Genomic DNA, 21,111 nt, shown 5'->3' with positions numbered 1-21,111 from the left:
ATCAGTTGTAGGGGCTCACCAAAGGATTCAACTTCGGAGCATGATTTAAGAACTAGGGACAGATTTTGCCTGAGCATGCGAGCTAGTGGGAGTGGAGCGCACTGGCCGTGGTCGCCGTTGCCTTCCTCCTCCCCAAACTCCAGACAGAGGGGTGACTAGGCTGTCGGCCCTGGAGCCGAGACTTGTCTCTTATTTAGTTCTTGGGAACTCCTGGCCAACATGAATGATGTACACGAGAACAACTTGGAGGGCAGTGAGTCTCGCTCTCAGTCAAAATCTCCAACGGGAACTCCTGCTCGCGTAAAATCAGAGAGCAGGTCAGGATCTCATAGTCCATCAAGAGTTTCCAAACATTCTGAATTCCATTCTCGATCAAGATCAAAATCCAGGTCAAGGTCAAGGAGGCATTCTCATAGATGCTACACTCGGTCCTGGTCCCACGCTCATAGAAGACGATCTCGAAGTAGATCCTATATGCCAGAGTATCATCGACGAAGAAGCCGGAAGTCACTCTCTAATGTCTAATCGCAGAAGATATACAGGCAGCAGGGCAAATACAGATCCCAACACTTGCCTAGGTGTCTTTGGCCTCAGTTTGTACACAGAGAGAGATCTTCGTGAAGTATTCTCTTGATATGGACCATTGAGTGGTATCAATGTAGTTTATGATCAGCGAACTGGAAGGTCACATGGATTTGCTTTTGTGTATTTTGAGGGGATAGATGACACTAAGGAGGCTATGGAAAGGGCAAAGGGGATGGAGCTGGATGGAGAAGAATTCGTGTGGATTATTCTATCACCAAGAGAGCACACATGCCTACACCAGGCATTTACATGGGCAGACCAACTCATGGCGATGGAGATGGAGGTGGAGGAGGAGGAGGAGGAGGAGGAGGAGGAGGAGGAGGAGGAGGAGGAGGAGGAGGAGGCGGCGGCTGTGGTGGTAGACAATGAGATTCTTACTATGATACAGGATATGATCAAGGCTATGACAGATATGAAAATTATGATTACCGGTACAGAAGAAGGTCACCTTCTCCTTATTACAGTTGATACAGGTCACGGTCAAGTTCTCGTTCCTATAGCCCAAGACGCTATTGATAATGGAGTGGTTGTGGCCAAGGACTTTCCTTTTTTTTTTTTTTTTTTTTTTCTTTTTCTTTTTCTTCCCTCTTTGATTCTGGACTTCCAAGCTTCCAATGCTTCCCATTCCTAAAAATAAACAAAAACCTGGTTCATTTCATCTACAATGTGGCCAGTTGTGTCGCTGTTTTCCACCCTTCGTTATACTCTTAAAGGTGTAATTATCATTTAAGTCGTTGAACATCTGAGTAAAAAGGAGCCCAGTGTTAGACTTTGTGGTTCTCTGCCTTTACTATGAGGAAAGAAATGATTTTTTGAAAGCTTTTGTGACAGATATTGTAGTAGACATCCTTTTATTAGAAATCTGCAGTTATAACAAACTGTTTTTTAACCTTCTTTGGGGAAGTAGATCAGTCATGTCAAGTTTGTCTGGAGTGGCATGGAACAGTTGATTAGTTGAGTGCAGAAAGTTTGAAGCTGTAGGAGAAAATATGAAGAATGTAACTTTGAACCTAAAAAATTAAGCCACCTTTTAGGAATTAAAAGCTTGTAGATTCCTATAAAACTTGTTATATTTGAAGTTACATGTTAAACCTTATAAACTTAAAATGTGGTTTTTATGTTAAATTTACAGAAACTTAAGTATTCCCTTAATCACTGAAGGAAAACCTTTATTTATTACCTAGGACAATTGTATAACTTGCTGTTAGAAATTTTGGTATTGGTTGGTTATTGGTTTCATGGGTTATTGTATAGGATAGGATTCTAAAATTCATGTGGGGAAGAGTAATTTCAAATAAAAGTTAATTTGAAAAAAAAAAAAAAACCAGGGATACAGTTGAGCGAGTAAAGTGCTGGCCATCCAGGCAGCGGGACCTGACTTTGATCTCCAGCATCCACGTAAAAACCAATCCGTGGTGGTATGCTCTCAACTTCAGCACTAGGAAGCAGAGACAGGAAGATTCTAGGAACTCACTCTAGTCAAATCAATGAGTCTGGTGTTCAGTGAGAGATCTTGTCTAAAATTAATAATAGTAATAATAATAATAATAATAATGTTATAATGATAGAGGGAGATACCCAATGTTGTTAGAATCTTAGATGGTCTTTTAATAGAAAACCCAGAACCAGATATCAGGGTGAAAGCTGAAAGATTAGAGAAGCAGAACAGCCAGCCACTAGTTCTTATCTCTGTGAAATCCTCATTCTAAAGAGAGTGAGTTCCTGTTTCCACACACCTTACATACCTTTCTCTGCCCTGCCATATTACTTTCTGGGATTAAAGTCATGTGTGCTTCCCAAGCAAAGGCATGAGATCTCAAGTGCTGGGATTAAAGGTGTGTGCCACCACTGTCTAACCTCTATGTCTAATCCAGTGGCTGGCTCTGTCCTCTGATCCTGACAAATTTATTAGGGTACACAATACATCACCACAATCCAACATCAATCTCCAGCCTCCAAAGGCACATACATCCATAGGATGCAAACCCACACCTATGCATTCACATGTGAACACAAATATGTATACACACACACACACACACCTCATCCAAAAGAATAGGGCTAAAGTAGTTCCTGAGTAAAGCATTCTTTAAAAACAAAAGGCTTAAGTTAATCTACAGGAAACTTTAATGATTGCCAGGACAAAATCAAACCTTCTTAAATAAGAATACAAACCAAGTATGTGACAAGGTAAATTCACAATGTCCAATATCCAAGAAAAATTACTTGGATTTCAAAGAAACAGGAAAACATATACTGAAACAAGAAGGGAAAAAGTCAATTGAAAACAGACCCAGAAATGACAAGGAAAATAAAAGAAGTAACATGTAAAAAGAAAATGTTAATATGATCAAGGTTTTAACTAAAAGAATGAACATGGTAAGGAAAGTTATAAGAAACAACTCAAGTGGAAATCCTATAAGTACCTGACATATCTGTATGAAAAACAACGAATGTGACTTAGAATAAAACACACAGGTGAAAAAAAGAGTCAACTGGAAGACAGCAACAATAGACCGTAAAACTGAAGCACAGAAAGGAAAAACAACTCTGGAAAAATAATCTAAACTTTAATGATTCATGGGATAATATTAATTGATCTATCATATATTTACTTAGATTATCCAAAGCAGGAGAGATAGAAACGACAGATAATACACTTGAAGAAAATTTTGATTTGTATCACTTGGTAGATTTTTTTAAATATAAATTTTAGTGCAGCATATATCTGGAACATAAAATAACTACACAGCCAATATATATTATTATGAAATATATTAATGACTTTAAAATAAGCAACTCCAAAGCTATCATGCCATATGCAATTATTTACAGTGTTTTAATCAGAATAAAACAATGAGAATTTTACATAGAAAAAAATGGCTACCTTCATTAGTGTAAGAGATTAATTGTTTTACCACTGAAAGTTAATGCTTAGATGGGGAATTTTCCTTCTTCGGCTATTAAGTCAATGTTTAATTGACTGCACTATTGCTCTGTCAGTGACTTTGGATGATTTATTTTTATTAACTACAACAGCACATTAGGATAAAATATTTTTATTAATAGCAACAGCAAGTTTTGATAGAGAAGCTTTAGGATGATCTGCTTCCCTTAGTCTGTGTAGTGTTTAATCACTAATGATGACTATCTCATTTGCTTATTTTCTATATGATTTATAGTTTTACAAAAATAATATCCAACTGATGATTGCACTTTCATATCAGAACAGAGCTCAGCTCCAGCTGTGGATTTCAGGTCTCTGTTCATCTGCATACTGGTTCGGGCAGGCTCTGGTTGAGGTTCCAATCTACTGGGCACTCACTTTATCTATGTGTGTTGCATTGTATGCCTCAGTCCCTCAAGAGAGTATGCTTGCAACTGGAGATCTATTTATTCAGGTAAGTGACAACATTCCTAAAACAACTATTATTAAATGATTCAACCAAAAACTTGACATTAACATATAATACACTATTTCAGTTTTTAATATTTTCATTTTTATAAGGCTTTCTTAAAGTGTGGTTAAAATATATATGACATAAAATTGTTGCTATGGCTTTTTTTTGGACAGGGTCTAACTGTGTAGTTCTAGCTGGCTTTGAACTTATGGAGATCCTCCTGAGTGCTAACACTGGTTGCATATTCTCAAATTATATTTTCAAACTTTTTTGTCACCCCCACACACAAAGCTTCAGTTAAGTGGCACCAGAAACCGAGATCCTGTACTGAGAATACAAGCATCCATCGGTATGACTATCTCCAAGCAGGGGCTGTGGTAGGTCAAGAGTGATCAGAACACACCAAAGCCCTCTAAGTTGTTGTTTTTTGAGTTAGTTGTTGTATGTAAACTTTTGTTTGCAGAAAACTGACAGTTGCCTCTCTCCTGGTTTTGTGTAGTTTATAATGTTCCTGCTGAGAAATGAGAAGTCTAAGCCACCTACTCTACCACTCTCTGTGATATTTAAGTTATTATAGATGAAGGAACATGAAAATATTGTTTCATGATATTAATACATTCAAATGTTTTTATATATCACAATATTTATTCTCATATTCCTATCAATTTCAGATTCTGTATGTTGGTGGTTATGCCATGTCAATTATTTTTATGACTTATGTGATTTCATTCATCTATCGCAAGGGGAGGAAAAATAGTGGCATTTGGTCACTTTGCTTTTATATTGTAAGTATATTTACTATATTTTTATTTTTATGGTGAAGTTTAGTACTAACACTTTTTTAATGTTTTTGGTTGGTGTAAAATAAACTAATTATACTTTAAAATATTTCACATGTATTTTTCTGAGAATTTTCACTTGTTCCATGATAAAATTATGGAAATGTGTAATATATATATATGTTAAAATTTCTCTATTTACATTTCACTTTCTTTAAAGGTAACAGAATAAGTTATAGGGTCATAAAAATAAACCTAGAGATAGTTTTGATATTTCTTTTGGGAAAAAGAATTAAATGAGGTACAAAGGACATGGTAATTTCAGAAGACTAGAAATTTTGTTAATTTAAGAATCCAAAACGTAAATGTGATTCTTGAGAGATTCCTTGTTAAGAATCATCAAATGACATCACTTTGTAAACTTATAAGGGAAATATGTGTGGCTTATATGTATTTATTCTAGCTTTTATTTTTTGAATGTCTTAATTACATCACTATCTAACAAATACTTGATTTTTCTCTCTGTACTAGAACTTGAGGAAGGAAACATGCAGATTATTTAGTCTCTGCTTCCAGGGAGCTAAATAAGAACTAACCTTTGCCCCTAATATTTTGTATTTGAGGCACTGGAGGGCTTGATATACTTCAGCATCAAATGATGCTGTATTTGCCACACTACTCACATTCTCATTTTGTACAAATTAATTGCAATAGTTTATAGTCACTTATTTCCACAAGTTAACATGAACATTGACATATGTCATGGCATAGTACCATAAAACTGAATAATTAAAATAATATATATATACACACTGCACATCCACACAACTGAATAATTAAAACCATATATGAAGCAGAGATTAATTCCTGAAAGTTAATAGGGAGTAAGATTTCCTAATAATGGTATTTTTCTAAAGACACATTTTTCTTCTTTATAAGAAAAGGCAAATAAGACAAAAAGCCAAAAGAAGAGAAATCCGGGCCTCTCCTGTAAAACAGTAGAACCTGAAGAAATGGTGTAGAGTAGAAAGCAGAGCACAGGTTAGGGTGGAAATTAAGGCTAGAATCATGGCTCACCGTGAATGACGTTCTCACCCATGAATCCTACAGTCGTCTATGTTTTGTTAAGGGAAAACTTAGAAGGTTGTAGAATGGAAATGCAGCCAGAGAAAAGTACTCTGGCATCAGAATGAAACTGAAGAAAAGCAAAGAACCTTCTAGAAAAGCTTTGACATATCTTAGAAATGAAAAGGTGAGGCCATGATGTTTTAAAGTTTGCACCTGTGACTTCTGTTCTGTTGGTAACTGCTGTTGTTTGCTTTTTATTCTTTTGGAGGGTCCACCACCCAGCTCCCAAATAAATCACTCACAGAGACTTATTCTTAATTATGAACTCTCAGCCTTAGCTTGGCTTAGTTTCTAGACAGCTTTTCTAGCTAACTTATCCAATTTATCTTTTGTCTCTGGGCTTTTCCCATTCTTTTACTTCTGTAAATCTTACTCTTACTCTGTGGCTTGCTGTGTAGCTGGGTGGCTGGTCCCTGGAGTCTTCCTCCTTCTCTGGCTGTTCCATCTCTCCTCCCAGATTTTTCCCTCTATGTATTCTCTCTGCCTGCCAGCCCTGCCTATCCTTTCTCCTGCCTTGCTAATTAGCTGTTCAACTCTTTATTAGACCATCAGGTGTTTTAGATAGGCACAGTAACAGCATCATAGAGTTAAACAAATGCAACATAAACAAAATTAGCATACCTTAAAATAATATTCTACTGCAGGTTCCAGTGCTACTCAGAGCCATGTTGCACGCCTAAAATTCTCTTATCAATATATCTGGGTGGGGGAAACCTCTAAAAGAGTATTGCTTCCATTCAATTTCAAACCATTTCTCTTTGATTATTGCCTATAGCTTATTTCACTCCCTAGACAACATCAAACCAATTTTATTTTTGTTCTTCTATAATTAAAACTGGATATAGAAACTTCATGCATCAGATCCTATATCTGTCCAGCTTTGCCAAATTTTGAATGTCAAGCCAAATGCTTTTAGCTAAGTCAAGGAAGAAAAGTCAATTTTAACCTAGTTTATGAAATGGAAATCAGATTAGAATATATTCAATGCAAGCTTTCTCTAAATTGAAAGCACATTTGTGGTGATATATTGTTAAATATAAATAAATAAATATTGATATATATTGATAAATAAAGCTTGCCTAAGAATCAGAGAACAGAGACAGCCACTAGATTAAACATAGATGCCAGGCAGTGGTGGCACACACCTTTAATCCTAGCACTCAGGAGGCAGAGATTCATCTGGACCTCTGTGAGTTCAAAGCCAACCTGGACTACATGAGATTGACTCAGTCTAGAAGAGAGACAGAGCCAGGTAGTGGTGGCACACACCTTTAATCCCAGTACTTGGGGAGATCTCATGCCTTTGCTACCAGTATTTGGGAAGCACACACTCCATTAATCCCAGCACTAGATAGGAAGTGAAATGGCTGGATGGAGAAAGGTATAGAAGGCGTGAGAAGACAGGAACTACAGCTTTTTGGCTGAGGACAAAGAGACTTTCAGTCAGAGGATTTGTGGAGATAGGATCTCACCTTCCATTCAGCCTGAGAATTCTGTAATGGAGAGAAATTTCTCTAGTGACTTGTTCCTTTGTCTCTCTGTCTTTCAGCATTTACCCCAATATCTGGCTCCAGGTTAGAACATTTAGAATTTGAGCAACACACATTAAATTTTTGGTTTTAAGATTTATTTTTATTTGTAATTATGTATATGGGTGTGTATTTTCAAAAATAGAGCTGCAAAAAAAAGAGGTGTTGTGTCCCTTGAAGCTGGAGTTACAGGAAGATGTGAACTGCTTGATATGAGTACTGGGAACTAAATTCAGGTCCTCTGTAAGAGCAGTACATGCTCTTAACTGCTGAGCCAACCTGTAGCCCCTTACATTGCATTTTAGAAAACAACTTAAAGTGTGTATTTCATTTTCTTTTAGGTCACTCTCTTTTCTATGTGTTTTATAATTTTTGGTCCCTTTCCAGACGAATTTCTGTTTTGTGCCATTGCCCTAATCCCACCTGCTACTCTGACAGGCTGCACATTACTACATTTGCAGGTAAGAAATATATAACATTTGTATAAGTGTCTCTGAATAGGTGGTCAGTTAGAAAAGCTTTGTCCTCAAGTTAGAAAATATGTACTTGGAAGAGCCATGAAGATTTTGCCTGAGGGGAGACCATAGCTCCATTTACCTACAAGTTAAAAAAAAAAATGTAGCCTTTGTGGCTATTTCCTGGGGATATTGGTAGTGAGCAGTAGGGAAAAGAACACTAATATTAATAAAATCCTTGGACATGCTCAACCCAGATAGTACATATGAAATTCTTTCCTAATTTTTGAGCTTTGAGGCTTTCAAGTGCTAATATTTGTATCAATTTTTATGCTACATTTTTTTATTCGATACACTCTAACTAGAGCTGATACAACAGCAATCCCAGCTTGTGGGAGGCCTGCTCCCACCTTTTAAAGGGTTTCTATGAGGAGGAGAGAGGAATAAGAAACTTTCAGATAGAAAGATATCAGAGAGGAGACAGACAGAAACACAGGATAGCTTTGGGAGGACCTGGATCAAAATCCACTGGTCCCGTCTATCTTTTCAAAAGGGCTTTTTATAACAATGCCAAGGCACGGGTCAAAAGACCTCCTCCTTGCTAGATCAAAGCACACTGCAAAGCCAAGTGCAGACCCTTCTACACAACTGGTAACTACACCTGTGGTCAAATCATTCCTTTATGCAGCTCTGCTGGGTAAAGCAAGTTCAGATTCTCATTAGGAAACCTCTGTGGGTCTCCATACCAGCTTTACTCACAGACTAGATGTATTCCCTGAAAACGATTATCACTTCACCCTTTAGAGTTTCTAGTGGAGGATCATAGGATGGAGTGAGGTATCAGAGAGGGCCATGAGTGTAGGAGGGGAAGGTGCTGGGAGAGACCCTGTCTCCTCTGCTTCCTGGGTTCTCTCAGTAGATGATCCACAAACATTGAATGTCATCCTTCAGAGAAAAGCTGCATGGCTCCCAGACCATGAAAAGAATGGCAAGCTCTCACTACATATTTAACAATTGGTACTTCCTTTGTGCCCATGGAAAACTCTGGGGAAATACTAGACTTACAGAGTTGATCAATGGTCCAATCACATTTGGATAACATTTATAACTTATAAACCTTTGTATTTAAATTGCTCTTTCTTTTGCAGAATTCTCAATTTTATAATATAGATTTTGAAGAATCAAGCAGGGACTATTACTTTCTGTGGTTCCTAGTAGTAAGTACCCCCTCATTTAATATTACTGAACAGAGATACCCTTAAGTAAATGGTGCATGGGTGCTTTCTTGATCATATTTTGGGGAGAAAAATAAAACCAATTCTGGAGACCAAATCCAGAATGTGTACCTGTTACACAAATGTTCTGCCACTAAGCAACATCCCCAGCCCTAGTTTGAAAATTAAGATGTTTTACCTAACTAATTTCCAGAAAATTAATATGTTTCTAAGTATAGAGCCATTTTTTTTTTACAAATAACCAGTGACAAAATAAACTGTACCTTCCAATTCTAAAGACATAGTCTAGAGCAGTAGTTCTCAACTGGTGGGTCGTGACCCCTTTGGCAAACATCTGTCTCCGAAAATATTTACATTACAATTTATAATAGTAGCAAAAGTACAGTTATGAAGTAGAAATGAAAATAATTTTATGGTTAGGGTCATCACAGCCTGAGGGACTGTATTAAAGGGTTTCAGAATTAGGAAGGTTAAGAGCCACTAGTCTAGATGGTTGGGGATATAGCTCAATGGATAAATTGATTATTATACAAGAGTCAAGACTTGGGTGTATATTTATATTTCCAGTATTCACTTAAATGCCAGGTGGGCATGACATCTCTGAACAAGAACCAACATGGTCTGGGTTTAAGTGAGAGAGATGCAGGCTCAGTTAATAAGCTGGAGAGTGATTGAGAATGACACCTAGTGTCATCCTCTGACCCTTCCAGACACCTATATGCATACATGCATGCACATACATACATATATACATACATACATGTGTACATACATACATATAGTGTAACCAAAGTATGAATGAAGTTCAATGTATAATATAATGTAGTATATTGTGAACACTTCCAGTGTTTCTGTACAAAGAAATGCAATTGGATTTGACTTGTTTTGTAAGCAAATGCATAGCTGGTTCTTGAAATTTTAACCATCCTGTCTCATGTACATCTGTAGAAGGCTGAGAGCTTGCAGTTTACTTCTAATGTTAGCATTTGGTATTTCTAATTGACAACGTCTCTCTTTCCCCAGCCTTTCCTACATTTTGCCATCTTCCTAGCTATTCTTCGATGTTTGGAAAGCAGACTTGGAATGAAAACAATGAGAATGGATCCTGTGTTTAGGTTTGGAGAAATCAAATAGTGTTGTGTTCTTTACTGAATGATTTTGTATGAGAGCAACATACAAGTTCTCATAGACATCCTGCCCATTGGGCTGTGGTGAGGAGATAACTATGGGAACAGAGATGCAATCATCAAAGCTTGGGGTCTGGATCTTAAAGATGATTGTGATTCCATGGTCAAAATGGGTCCAACACACCAGAAACACAGGAAATCCAGGGTTTCATCTGTCACTGTATGCAGGAAAGGACCAAGAATCATCACACACAACAAGATTAGGTTGAATGACAACTGCTCTGTGTACTGGAAAGCTTCAGGGACATAGCCAATGCAGAAAGGACCACAGAGGTAAAGGGGGAGGAACTATGACAGCAACAATAATTCTCTTGCTGATGGAGTAAGAAGCCTAGCTAGTGGGTCATGTGCATTTTCTATCAAACTATAATAGAAAAAGAAATGGGATTAGGTATCCAGGGAGCTTGAAAGTAAGTATGCTCTATTCAAGACTCAAGAACACAATCAGAAGCATATTAGTCCTTTTTAGTCTTCATTCCTTTTTGGATTCTACCTTTGGAGTTCACCACTTGTGTGGGAGAAGGGAGTGGCTGAATGGATAAAGGCACCTGCCACCAACACTGGGGGTCTGAGGTCAACCCCAGTCCTATGTTGTGGTAGGACAGAACAAACTCTTGCAAGTTGTTCTTTCCCTTTTCACCTCCTCCCCTTCTCTCTCTCTCTCTCTCTCTCTCTCTCTCTCTCTCTCTCTCTCTCTCTCTCTTTCTCTCTCTCTCTCACACACACACACATACACACAATAAATAAACAAATGTAGAAACAAACAAAAACAAAAAATAACAAAAATGATGAGCGGGAATGCTACATGCTTTTAATCCCAGCACTTGGGAGGCAAGCAGATTTCTGTGAGTTTGAGGTCAATCTGGTCTACAAAGTGAGTTCCAGGAGAGCCAGAACTGTTTACACAGAGAATCTTTGTCTTAAAAAAACAAAACAAACAAAATGACAAATGGCAAAAAACAACCAAACAAAAACCCAGAAAATGAGTCTCCACTTGGCTGGGACTTCGCAGTTTGCCCCTGTGAATCCCAGGTGTCAAAGCCCTTCTGTCCTAGCTAAATGAGAATGGCTGGCCAGTCTACTCCCACATTAGCACCATCTTTGTTACAGAAAGTTGGATAGTAGAGTCAACCTTTGATCTATCACCTATGACCACAATGAGGAAGGGAGAAAGAGAAGAGAGCCCAAAGTAATTATCTAGTCATGAAAGTGTGAGCTGGAATGGAGAGGCAAGGGTTCCTCTGACACACCCCAAAGAAGTGGCTGTGCCTATTCACACAGCTAGACCGATTCTGAGCATTCTGGTCCATCGCTCTAAAAACACTCTTGACAATGTTCATGATTTGTATTCATTTTATTCCCAGAGTACTTATTCCATAAGATGTGATGTGAAATTTGTTTGCTAAACTATGCATGTGAAGCTGCCCATTGAGGTAAAAAAATGACATGTCCATAAGAAAGAGAACTGACAAGAGTCAAGAAGCAGTAACTGCTTTATTTGGTGACACTTCGACCAGTAGTTGTTGAGGTGGGAGGGAAATGGATTTGCTGACAAGAGATGAATAGTATAAAGATTTATTGTTCATCCAGTCTACTCTGATATAAAATGTAGAGAACAGAATTGGTCTTGATACACCCATGGACCCCAAGGATCACTTACTAATGGATTGCTTTGTCTGTAGAATTTCTTCAAGAAGTGGTCATGTATTTAACAATCCAGAAGAACCTGAAGGAGAAGATGAAGATGTGCATCTAGAAAGAGTACGGACAGCAAGTGCTTTGACTTCGGCGGACTTCCAGGAGGTAAACCCTGTAAAGCAGCTCACAGCAGAAGTGTCCTGAGACTGTTTGCAGTTAAGGCATGTGTTCAAGAGTTCCGCTTTAAAAGAAGGAACACCTGCAACTATGTCACATGTCCTCTTAAAAGAAATGAGCACTTTTCCTGAATGCATGGTGATAAAGCATCATTGAGTGGCCGTTGACTTGATCTCATGCTCAGGGACCAGCAGCCTTACTCTTCAATAAATTTGCATTTCGGGTAAAAATCTTACTGCACTCGGTCCTGGTTGAAAAGGTGAGGTGCAGGGATAGTCAATCTGACTATTTCATCCATTCTTAGATTTTGTCAATCCAGTTCCACGAGCTCTGATAATAGAGTGTAAACTAGGTTACAAGAGCTATCTTATCTATTTGAAAGATGAAAGTCTAGTGATATAAATGAGATATGAGTTCAGATGTCAAATTTGCAGCTAAAAATTTTATTGTTGGAAATAGCCACCACTGTGACTGCTTTTGATGTCCTTTCATTCACCCATCACTGGAGAATGTACCTTTACCAAGCTTTTTGAGTCCCTCAGACACTATGCAAGTTTCTTTCTTAATTGTTCTATAATTAAACACCCAGAGGATGTCCCAGTGGACCTTTTATTTCTTTCAGTAAAAGCTGTAACCCTTTTGGGCACTTTCAAACACTAGCAAGTATATTTAACTACTAAATCACCTTGTCATCATTCCCTTCTGAGTGATTGTGATAGAGTAGAAATTGGGATGCCCTTTGGAGGTTCTAAGGCTCATTACTAAAATAATTTAAGACTGGGCTCAAATGGAAACTTAAGGACAATTTTATTATATTTTAAAAGAAAACCCCCATGGCAGGCAAATTGTAGCACCACAGCAGGTGCCTGGAAAAGGAGAACCGGGGGGGGGGGGCGGGGGGGGGAGAAGGAAGGAAAAAACTCATGCCATTTTAAGCTGACATGGAGATCCGACAGATGGTGGATGAGCAGCCATATTGCAGGGAGGGAGGCTTTAGAGAAAGAACAAGGAAACTCAAATGTTGGAAGAAAAGCCTGAAGTGTTAAGGAACACATGCTTAGAAAAGAGATAGAAGGAAGAGAATGAGAAGTTACAGTTTTCTGAAAAATTCAGAAACTATGTAGGCAGGTTCGGGGCCTTTACACAGCTCACTCTGTGTGCTCCTATACTAGGGGTGAGGGTTCTTGAAGGTGTCAGGGCAGTACAACATCTCATCAAGGAAGTAACTATTACACCTTTCTCTCTAGCATGTGGGCTTACGATGATGAGCCCACTTTCCCAGGGGTGGGCCCCTGGCCAAGTAAAAGACCTAGCCCAGCTGGAATGTTGAGAGACTCTATTCTATTGACCATAAGTTTTTTACCCTAATGATTGTTCCCAGACTGATACAAACACTCACCATCCACAGAGTAATATTCAAGATGTTCTGTACAATAACGGACATGATTAATGCTTTAAAACCAAAGGTAAATGACAGGCTTTATTGTACTTGTTTCTGTTTTATTTTATTTTTTATAATAGATCTTTTCCTTCAGTGAACTCAAGAAATCAGGTCTCTTTGAAGGCTAAAAATTCATCCTTAAATGTAAAACAATAATAAAATTATATTATTTTGAAACCTTATTAAATTTGAGATTAGTGGATTTTAGGTAAAATTTACAGTTGCAGATGTGTTTCAAAAATATTTTATGATATTATTAAAACACAAGGAAAGTATTTCTTTCTTGCTGTGCTCCCATGTCAATGCAAACACAGTTCTAGGGATTCAAACTATCTATTCATTGGACATCAATGAGATTCCATAGATAATAGCTGTGCTAGCTGGAAATGAGTAGAAATACCAAGGTCAAGCTAAGTTGGTTTTCAGATGCTCCATGCAGATGTATGCTTTAACCACCATTCACTGGCATGTCTTTTTGCTTGCAGAAGCCAGCCATCATCGCCAGCTGTCTTCGCAAGGAGTACAGGGAAAAGAAGAAATGCTTTGTTTTTAAGAGCAAGAAGAAGATCGCAACAAGAAACATCTCTTTCTGTGTTCGAAAAGGTTGGACAGAGGTTCTGCTCAGAAGCACCCTCCAAATGTTAGAGTCCCTGTCTCTTCGGCATGCTTCAGAAACTATGCTATTTCTTTTTTTTCACAGTGGAGTGATCCTGACTGTTTCTTTTTTGGTGAAAACGACTTTCCTTTGAATAAGGGCACAGTCACATGACATGAAAAAATATCACATTTTGTTGTTGTTAATATTGTTGAACCTTTTAAAATATGGTCTTCCTATTCAGTCAGTGCTATTGCTCTCCTAGTGATCAATACTGTTTACCAGGGAACTGACCTATATTCTGCTATTCCATTCTGATATCTTTTTTTTTGTTTCATTTTACACTCTTCCCCCTCCCTCCCCTCCTCCCTTTCCCCTCCTACCGGCCCCCTATCTCACCCCCCATTCACTCCTCATAGGGGGTAAGGCCTCCCTTGGGTGGTCAACACGGCTGGCATACCAAGTTGGGGCAGGACTAAGCCCCTCCCCACTGCATCAAGGTTGAGTAAGGAATAGGGAATGGGCTCTAAAAAGCCAGTTCATGTACCCAGGATAGGTCCTGGTCCCATTGCCAGAGGCCCCACAAACAGATTGACTGTCAACACGACTGTCACCACATTCAGAGGGCCTAGTCCAGTCCCATTCAGGCTCCCCAGCTGTCAGTCCAGAGTCTGTGAGCTCCCACTAGCTTGGGTCAGCTGTCTCTGTGGTTTTTCCCATCAGGATCTTGACTCCCCCTTGCTCCTATAATCCCTCCTCCCTCTCTTCAGCTGAACTCTAGGAGCTTGGTCAAGTGCTTGGCTGTGAGTCTCTGCATCCATCCTGATATCTTAACCACAGGATAAGAGGAGCCTATTTGCTTACTTCTGTCTTTCTCCATTGGACACAATATGACTTAGTCACTCCTCCTGTGGCTCTGGTCAAGTGGCTGAAACCCAAGAGTTTCTATTCCTTTTGAGGCCATTATCCCACTCACAGCATCATATAGTTTTTTTTTTAATTAATACATATTAATTGTACAAGTTAATGGGATTCACTCTGACAATTCCATACATGCAAAATGTGGTATACTATTATAGCCAGCTACCCAAAATCCGCCTGGCCCTCCACTCCACTCCACTCTCTGTCCACCATCTATCCAGTATCTACTGTTCCTCTTCAGCTTTCACTTCATTCTTTTGTTTGGTTGTGTTTCATTTCTCAGTGTCTCCAATTTCTTTTTCCATCATTCTATACTTTTCATTATAGAGATTTTTTTCACCCATTTAGTTAGGCTTATTGCTACATATCTTAATTTGTGTAATTGTGAGTGGGTTGGGTTTCTCAGTGCATTCATTATTGATGTATAGAAAATCACTGGAGGCTAGAGATATGACTCAGTGGTTAAGACCACTTGCTCTTACAGAGGACCTGCATTTGGTTACTAGTGCCCATATGGCGGCTCACAACCATCAGTAATTCAAGTTCTGAGGGATCTTACCCCCTTTTCTGACCTCTGCAGTCACCTGGCACTCATGTGATGCGCAGGTATAAATGCAGACCAAACACCTATACAAATAAAATAAAATAATTCAATTTAAAGTGAGAAGATAAGCTAGCCATTTTGTATGCTGATTTCCTATCTTGTTACTCTAATCTTCCTGTGAAATTTTTAGAGATTTTTCTATGTATAGAATCATATTATTGGCTGACAGGGATGATTTGATTGCTGACTTTCTGCCCATAGGCTTTTTATTTCTTATATAATTGCTATGGTTGAAATTTTTGTAGTATGTGGAATAAAAGGAGTAAAAGTGGACACCCAATCCTTTTCCTGATATTAGAACCAGGTTTTTAGTTTTCTCCATGAAATATGATGTTTACTAAGGGTTTTTTAACATGTAGTCTTTATTATGCCTGAGCATGATCTTTCAAAAGATTTATTTTGTTTTTAATTATGTGTATATTGTGTGTCTATGTGTGGGTATGTGCACTTGTGAGAGCATATGCTGCCAGATCGAGATTGAGAATCAGATTCTCTGGAGCTGGAGTTGTAAGAGGTGATAAGATGTCTGCTGTGGGTACTAAGACCCAAGCTTAGGTCCTCTACAAGACACATTCCATAGCACTTATCACACAGTGAGATTTGCAATAGTCATCACCACTACTAATGTATCTTCTTTTTCTCAGGTGAGATTGTAGGATTATTGGGACACAATGGAGCTGGTAAAAGCACATCCATTAAGATGATAACTGGAGAAACAAAGCCAAGTGCTGGACAGGTAGGTAGATGAGATGTAGTGTTTTATATAACAGTATCCAGATGACAACTTGAAAAATGTTATTACTCAAAGTTTTTAAAATATTACATTGAATTACAAACAAGTTCTTACTTTAAGTGGCACAGATACTAGTATTCAGTGGGGATTTTTTTTTATTCTTTGATAATTGTGTGTGTGTGTGTGTGTGTGTGTGTGTGTAATTCATTTTTATTATATTCAGCACCCATTGACCTTTCCCATTCCCTTCCCTCTCACACCAAGACCATTTCTATTCCTCTAAAGTCCCCCTCCTGCTTCATTTCTCTTTGTGACATGTTAAATTTCATTAGAGTTGCTTGCATCAGCATGGGCTAGGGTATATTTACTAGAGTATGAACAGCTTACCAGTAGCTACTCCACTGGCTGCTATTAACTGCCAATAATCTCTCAGGAAGGGATAGGCCTCCTGAGTGTCTCCTTCATCCATGAGGAAATGTTGACAGGTCCAATAGTATACAGGTCTTGTGTAGGTAACTACAGCTGCCATGAGTTTATGAGTGCAAAGCCCACGTCATATCCAGGAGTTCACAGACTCCATCCTACCATATGACTCATATTCTTTTTGCCTCTTCTTCAATGTTTCTGGAGCCTTGGAGGAGGTGACATAGGTATTCCATTCAGTTCTGAGCACTAAAGAATCACTTAGTGTCAACACCAATTATGAATCTCATCCCACTGCAAAAAGAGCCTTCTTTGACCAAGGTTGAGAGCAGCACTGATCTCTGAGTATAAACATAAATGCGTAGAAGCCATCTGGGAATGCTTTGAAACTATTTTTTACCTATGAGTCTACTAAGAAAGAATCTAACTATTCATCCTCAGAATAGTAATCATTATGAAAATCTTGATGGATTCTGTTTGTTGGACCACATAATCCATTCATTATCATTTTAAATGAACATTAGCATTTCAGCATGCTACTGCTCAATCTTGAATAGAAATGTTTAAAACAAAAGTTCTTATTTACTTGTCTTCATGAAGTGCTATTACCAATTCATAAACCTTGGAATGTATACAATTGGACTAAAGTTTTTCCAAGTGCAAATTCAATAAGGTGCTTTCTAGAGCAGCAGAAAGTTGAGAAGCATGAGTGTAAAACTGAATTGTTTGCCAGCTCATCACTTGTCTCAGAAGCAAAACAGCCAGGCAAAGGAAGTTCTGAATTAGTCAAGAGAGGTGATCACAGGGAAGAGAGACAAGATCATTCTCTGAACAAAAGAGGACCTGGGACATAGAAGGAATGCAAAAACAAATGCCACAGTTGGCAGGGTAATGATCTGCATGAGGCAAGAAGGAAACTCAGTTCAACAGAACTTAGCCAGTGTCAGTTCAAACATCTAGGGTTATCAGAATTTTCCCAAGGGTCTGCCCTTAGAATATCCTTCCCAGGGTCCTGGGGAAGATGCTATGTCTGGCATGGGGTTATCTGAGGGAGAAGAACCTCTTTTCATCCATTTACTTTATTTCTCTATAACAAACTTCTATCTACACAGCTTCAGTTTCGTCCTGACACTCAGTTCCTCTCTGTCCCTTCTTTTTCTGTCCTCATAGTAAGCTCCTATGCTTTTGATCACATCTTCGTCTTCAGTTCTTTCATCCTCCATCTTTCCTCCTCCTCCTCCTCTCTTGACCTGATTCACCCACAATCTACGAAAAACTTTTATTTGCTCCTTGGCCTGAGCCACACTCTACAAAAGATCTGCCCTGTTCCTTCCTCTCTGGCCACACAACTCTGCTTGTCCTAGGAATTCTGCTCCAGTCTTTACTGCACCTGGTTATGCAAAAAGCCCTATTATCCTGAGTGAATAGCTCTGCAATGCTACTAGGCCTGAAGGCAAGGGATGGTCTGAGCTTCTTTTGCACAAGAAACAAAGCTATGTATCTACAGTCTGCCTGTCTCCTAGGTGCTGTAGGGGTGTTACCTAGTAGATCAGCAGTAGGTCTCAGAAGCTTATTCTGTCTGCCATAAGGCCTAGTAGTATATGAGTGCACAAGACATGAGGCAAGAAGACAGCTGATATATAGTAAAAGCTGAATAACACCAAATATTCCTTGATAAATGGTTTCCCTCTTGAAGGACTCCTTGATTGATCAAGGTATAGCTTATTATATACAGCTGGACCTCTATTTCATATTCTTGTGGCCTGTGACATAGAGTCTTGCCCTGAGTGGTTTATTTTTGACATATTTAAGCACAGTACAAATTTTGAAAAAAGTTTCCTCTGATAATTATCACAATAAAGCTTAAGACATTACAATATAAAAAAAATATAGTTGCCATGTTAGATAATTAAATTAAGGTACTTTATTATAATGTAAAAGCTCAGCCATAATGTCAAGATACAATAAGTCTGGTACGGTTCATTTTTCTTTTTCTTTTTAAAACACAATTAGCTAGGGAGAAAGACTGGCACATTCCTGCCTTGTCTACTTGGTAAGTTCCAGAAACCCAAAAACCAAAGTAGGATCTGAGGTGATAGTTCAGTTAGTAAAGAACTTGCTATACAAATATGAGGACCTGGGTTCAGATCCCCAGTACTCACATAAGGACCTGAGCATGGCAGTAAGCATCAATAATCCCATCACTGAGAAGGTAGAGACAGGTGGGGCCCCTAGAGCTTACTGGCCCACCAGCCTAGCTGACTCAATGAACCAAGGTTCAGATCTTATCTTAAAAACAGTTGGAGAACAACTGAGGGAGCCACCCAACACTGACTGGCGCATGCACACACCCACATGAAAACATACATATGTTAGACATAAGCACATATAACACAAACAGAAAGAAAATGTGGACAGTGATTGAGGAATGATACTCTAGATTGTCCTCTGCCTACCCAAAGCACTCTCTCTCTCTCTCTCTCTCTCTCTCTCTCTCTCTCTCTCTCTCTCTCACACACACACACACACACACACATACACACACACCCCTACACATACAAACACACATGCACACAAATAAGTAAAAATAATTAGGGCTGGAGAGATGGCTCAGTGGGTAAAGCACTTGCCACACGTGTGTGGACCTGAGCGTGTGGACACACCTAAAGCTGGGTGCTGTAGAGCACAATCCCAGTGTTCATACTGCAAGATGGAAGGCAGAAAGGAGAACACTAGGAAGCTCACAGGCCAGCTAGCCTGGGGTGCACAGTGGCGAACAAGAGACCCTAATCTTGTGTGAGGAAGAGGGTGAGGGATGACACTTGAGGTATCATGCATGTGCCCACACTCACACACACTCACACAGACATACATACACACTGAGTTTAAAAAATATTAATTGATCTTTAAAAAACTTTTAACTGACATTACAACTGGACATCTTCATGAGATATGATATGGTGTTTTGACATGCTTACAACATGGAATGAGTAAATCAGTCTAATTAACAAATCAGCCATTTCACAATACTTATCACTTTTCTCGTATGTGCTTGTAATCATCGTCATTCCGTGCAATAAATCCCTAGGGCTCACTCTGCCTGTCTAAATGAAACAGCTGATTTAGATCCATCTCTCCCCTTCCTTTTATGTCCCTTCTTCCAACCTCTGGTGCCCATCATTCTACTTTTTACTGTTGCAAGTTCAACTTACTCCAACTGCATGTGCATATTAATCAGGTCAGGCAGCATCTGTTGCCTGTCTTATTTCACACACCCCCATTATCATGGTTAGTTTTTGTCAACTTGACACAGACCTAGACATACTTGGGAAGAGGGAATCTCCACTGAGGAATTGCCACCATCAGATTGCACTGTGGGCGTGTCTGTGGGGACATTTTCTTGATTGCTCATTGATGTAGAAGGGTACATACCACTGCCAGCAGTACCACCTTTGGGCAGGTGGGCCTAGACTGTATAAGAAGGGTAAATGAGCAAGCCAGGGGAAGTAAGCCACTAAGCAGCGTTCCTCCACAGTTTCTGCTTCTGTTCCTGCTTCCAACGTCCTGTATTGAGTTCCTGCCTTGACTTCCCTCAAGCATGGACTGTGATTGGAAGTGCAAGCCCAACAAACCCTTTCCTCATCAAGTTCTTTGGACCAGTGTTTTATCACAGCAATAGAAAGCAAAGCAGAGCATATTTTCTAGGCTCATCCATGTTGTCACAGACAAAAGGAAACCCTCACATTTTAAAGGCTGAAAGTATTACGTTGTGTCTGTTATCAACATATTTGAAAATCCATTAACCCCTTAACGGATATTTGGTTGATTTCATATCTTCTCTATTGCAAAGAGTGCAACAAAGAACACAGGACTGAAAATGTCATTTTGGGGGGGAAAAGAAAAGAAAAAAGGGTGGGGGGAAAGCTTTCAATCACTTTGGAAACATACCAGGAAGTAGGCTTTCCCGATCCTACCTCATGTTGAGGATCATACCTAAGTTTTTGAGGAGACATTGCACTATTTCCCATAACTGACTATACTAACATGCATTTGCACCGACCTTGCACCAGAGTTCCGTTTCTCCACCTCCTCATCCTTTAACTTTCCTCTTTTTGATAGTAGCCTTTCTAACGGATATGAAGTGATAGCTCATTGGGTTTTTGTGTCTGTGTCTGTGTGTACATGTTCATGTGTGAGCATGTGTGAGCATGTATATGGAGCCCAGAGGTTGATGTTGGATGTCTTCCTAAACAACTTTTTTTTTCTGAGACTGTCTTCCT

General features: G+C 39.0%; 1 protein-coding gene and 1 pseudogene across 2 annotated transcripts in view; both read left to right on the top strand.

Annotated features, from left to right (window-relative positions):
* Abca8 (ATP binding cassette subfamily A member 8) overlaps positions 1-21,111 on the top strand; it is a 77,389-nt gene that overhangs the window by 49,254 nt on the left and 7,024 nt on the right. For both annotated transcript variants that reach the window (XM_059272040.1, XM_059272041.1), the window contains 8 exons: positions 3,813-3,986; positions 4,658-4,771; positions 7,764-7,883; positions 9,026-9,094; positions 10,136-10,227; positions 11,982-12,102; positions 14,041-14,158; positions 16,320-16,411. In XM_059272040.1, coding sequence (XP_059128023.1) covers positions 3,813-3,986; positions 4,658-4,771; positions 7,764-7,883; positions 9,026-9,094; positions 10,136-10,227; positions 11,982-12,102; positions 14,041-14,158; positions 16,320-16,411 — 900 coding nt within the window. The remainder of the gene's footprint in view (positions 1-3,812; positions 3,987-4,657; positions 4,772-7,763; positions 7,884-9,025; positions 9,095-10,135; positions 10,228-11,981; positions 12,103-14,040; positions 14,159-16,319; positions 16,412-21,111) is intronic.
* On the top strand, positions 31-1,101 carry LOC131917901 (transformer-2 protein homolog alpha-like; annotated as a pseudogene).

Source organism: Peromyscus eremicus, chromosome 8a (genome assembly GCF_949786415.1).
Source record: "Peromyscus eremicus chromosome 8a, PerEre_H2_v1, whole genome shotgun sequence".
NCBI lineage: Eukaryota > Metazoa > Chordata > Mammalia > Rodentia > Cricetidae > Peromyscus > Peromyscus eremicus.
The sequence above is the reverse complement of the archived record's forward strand: the minus strand, read 5'-3'. Positions and strand labels throughout refer to the sequence as shown.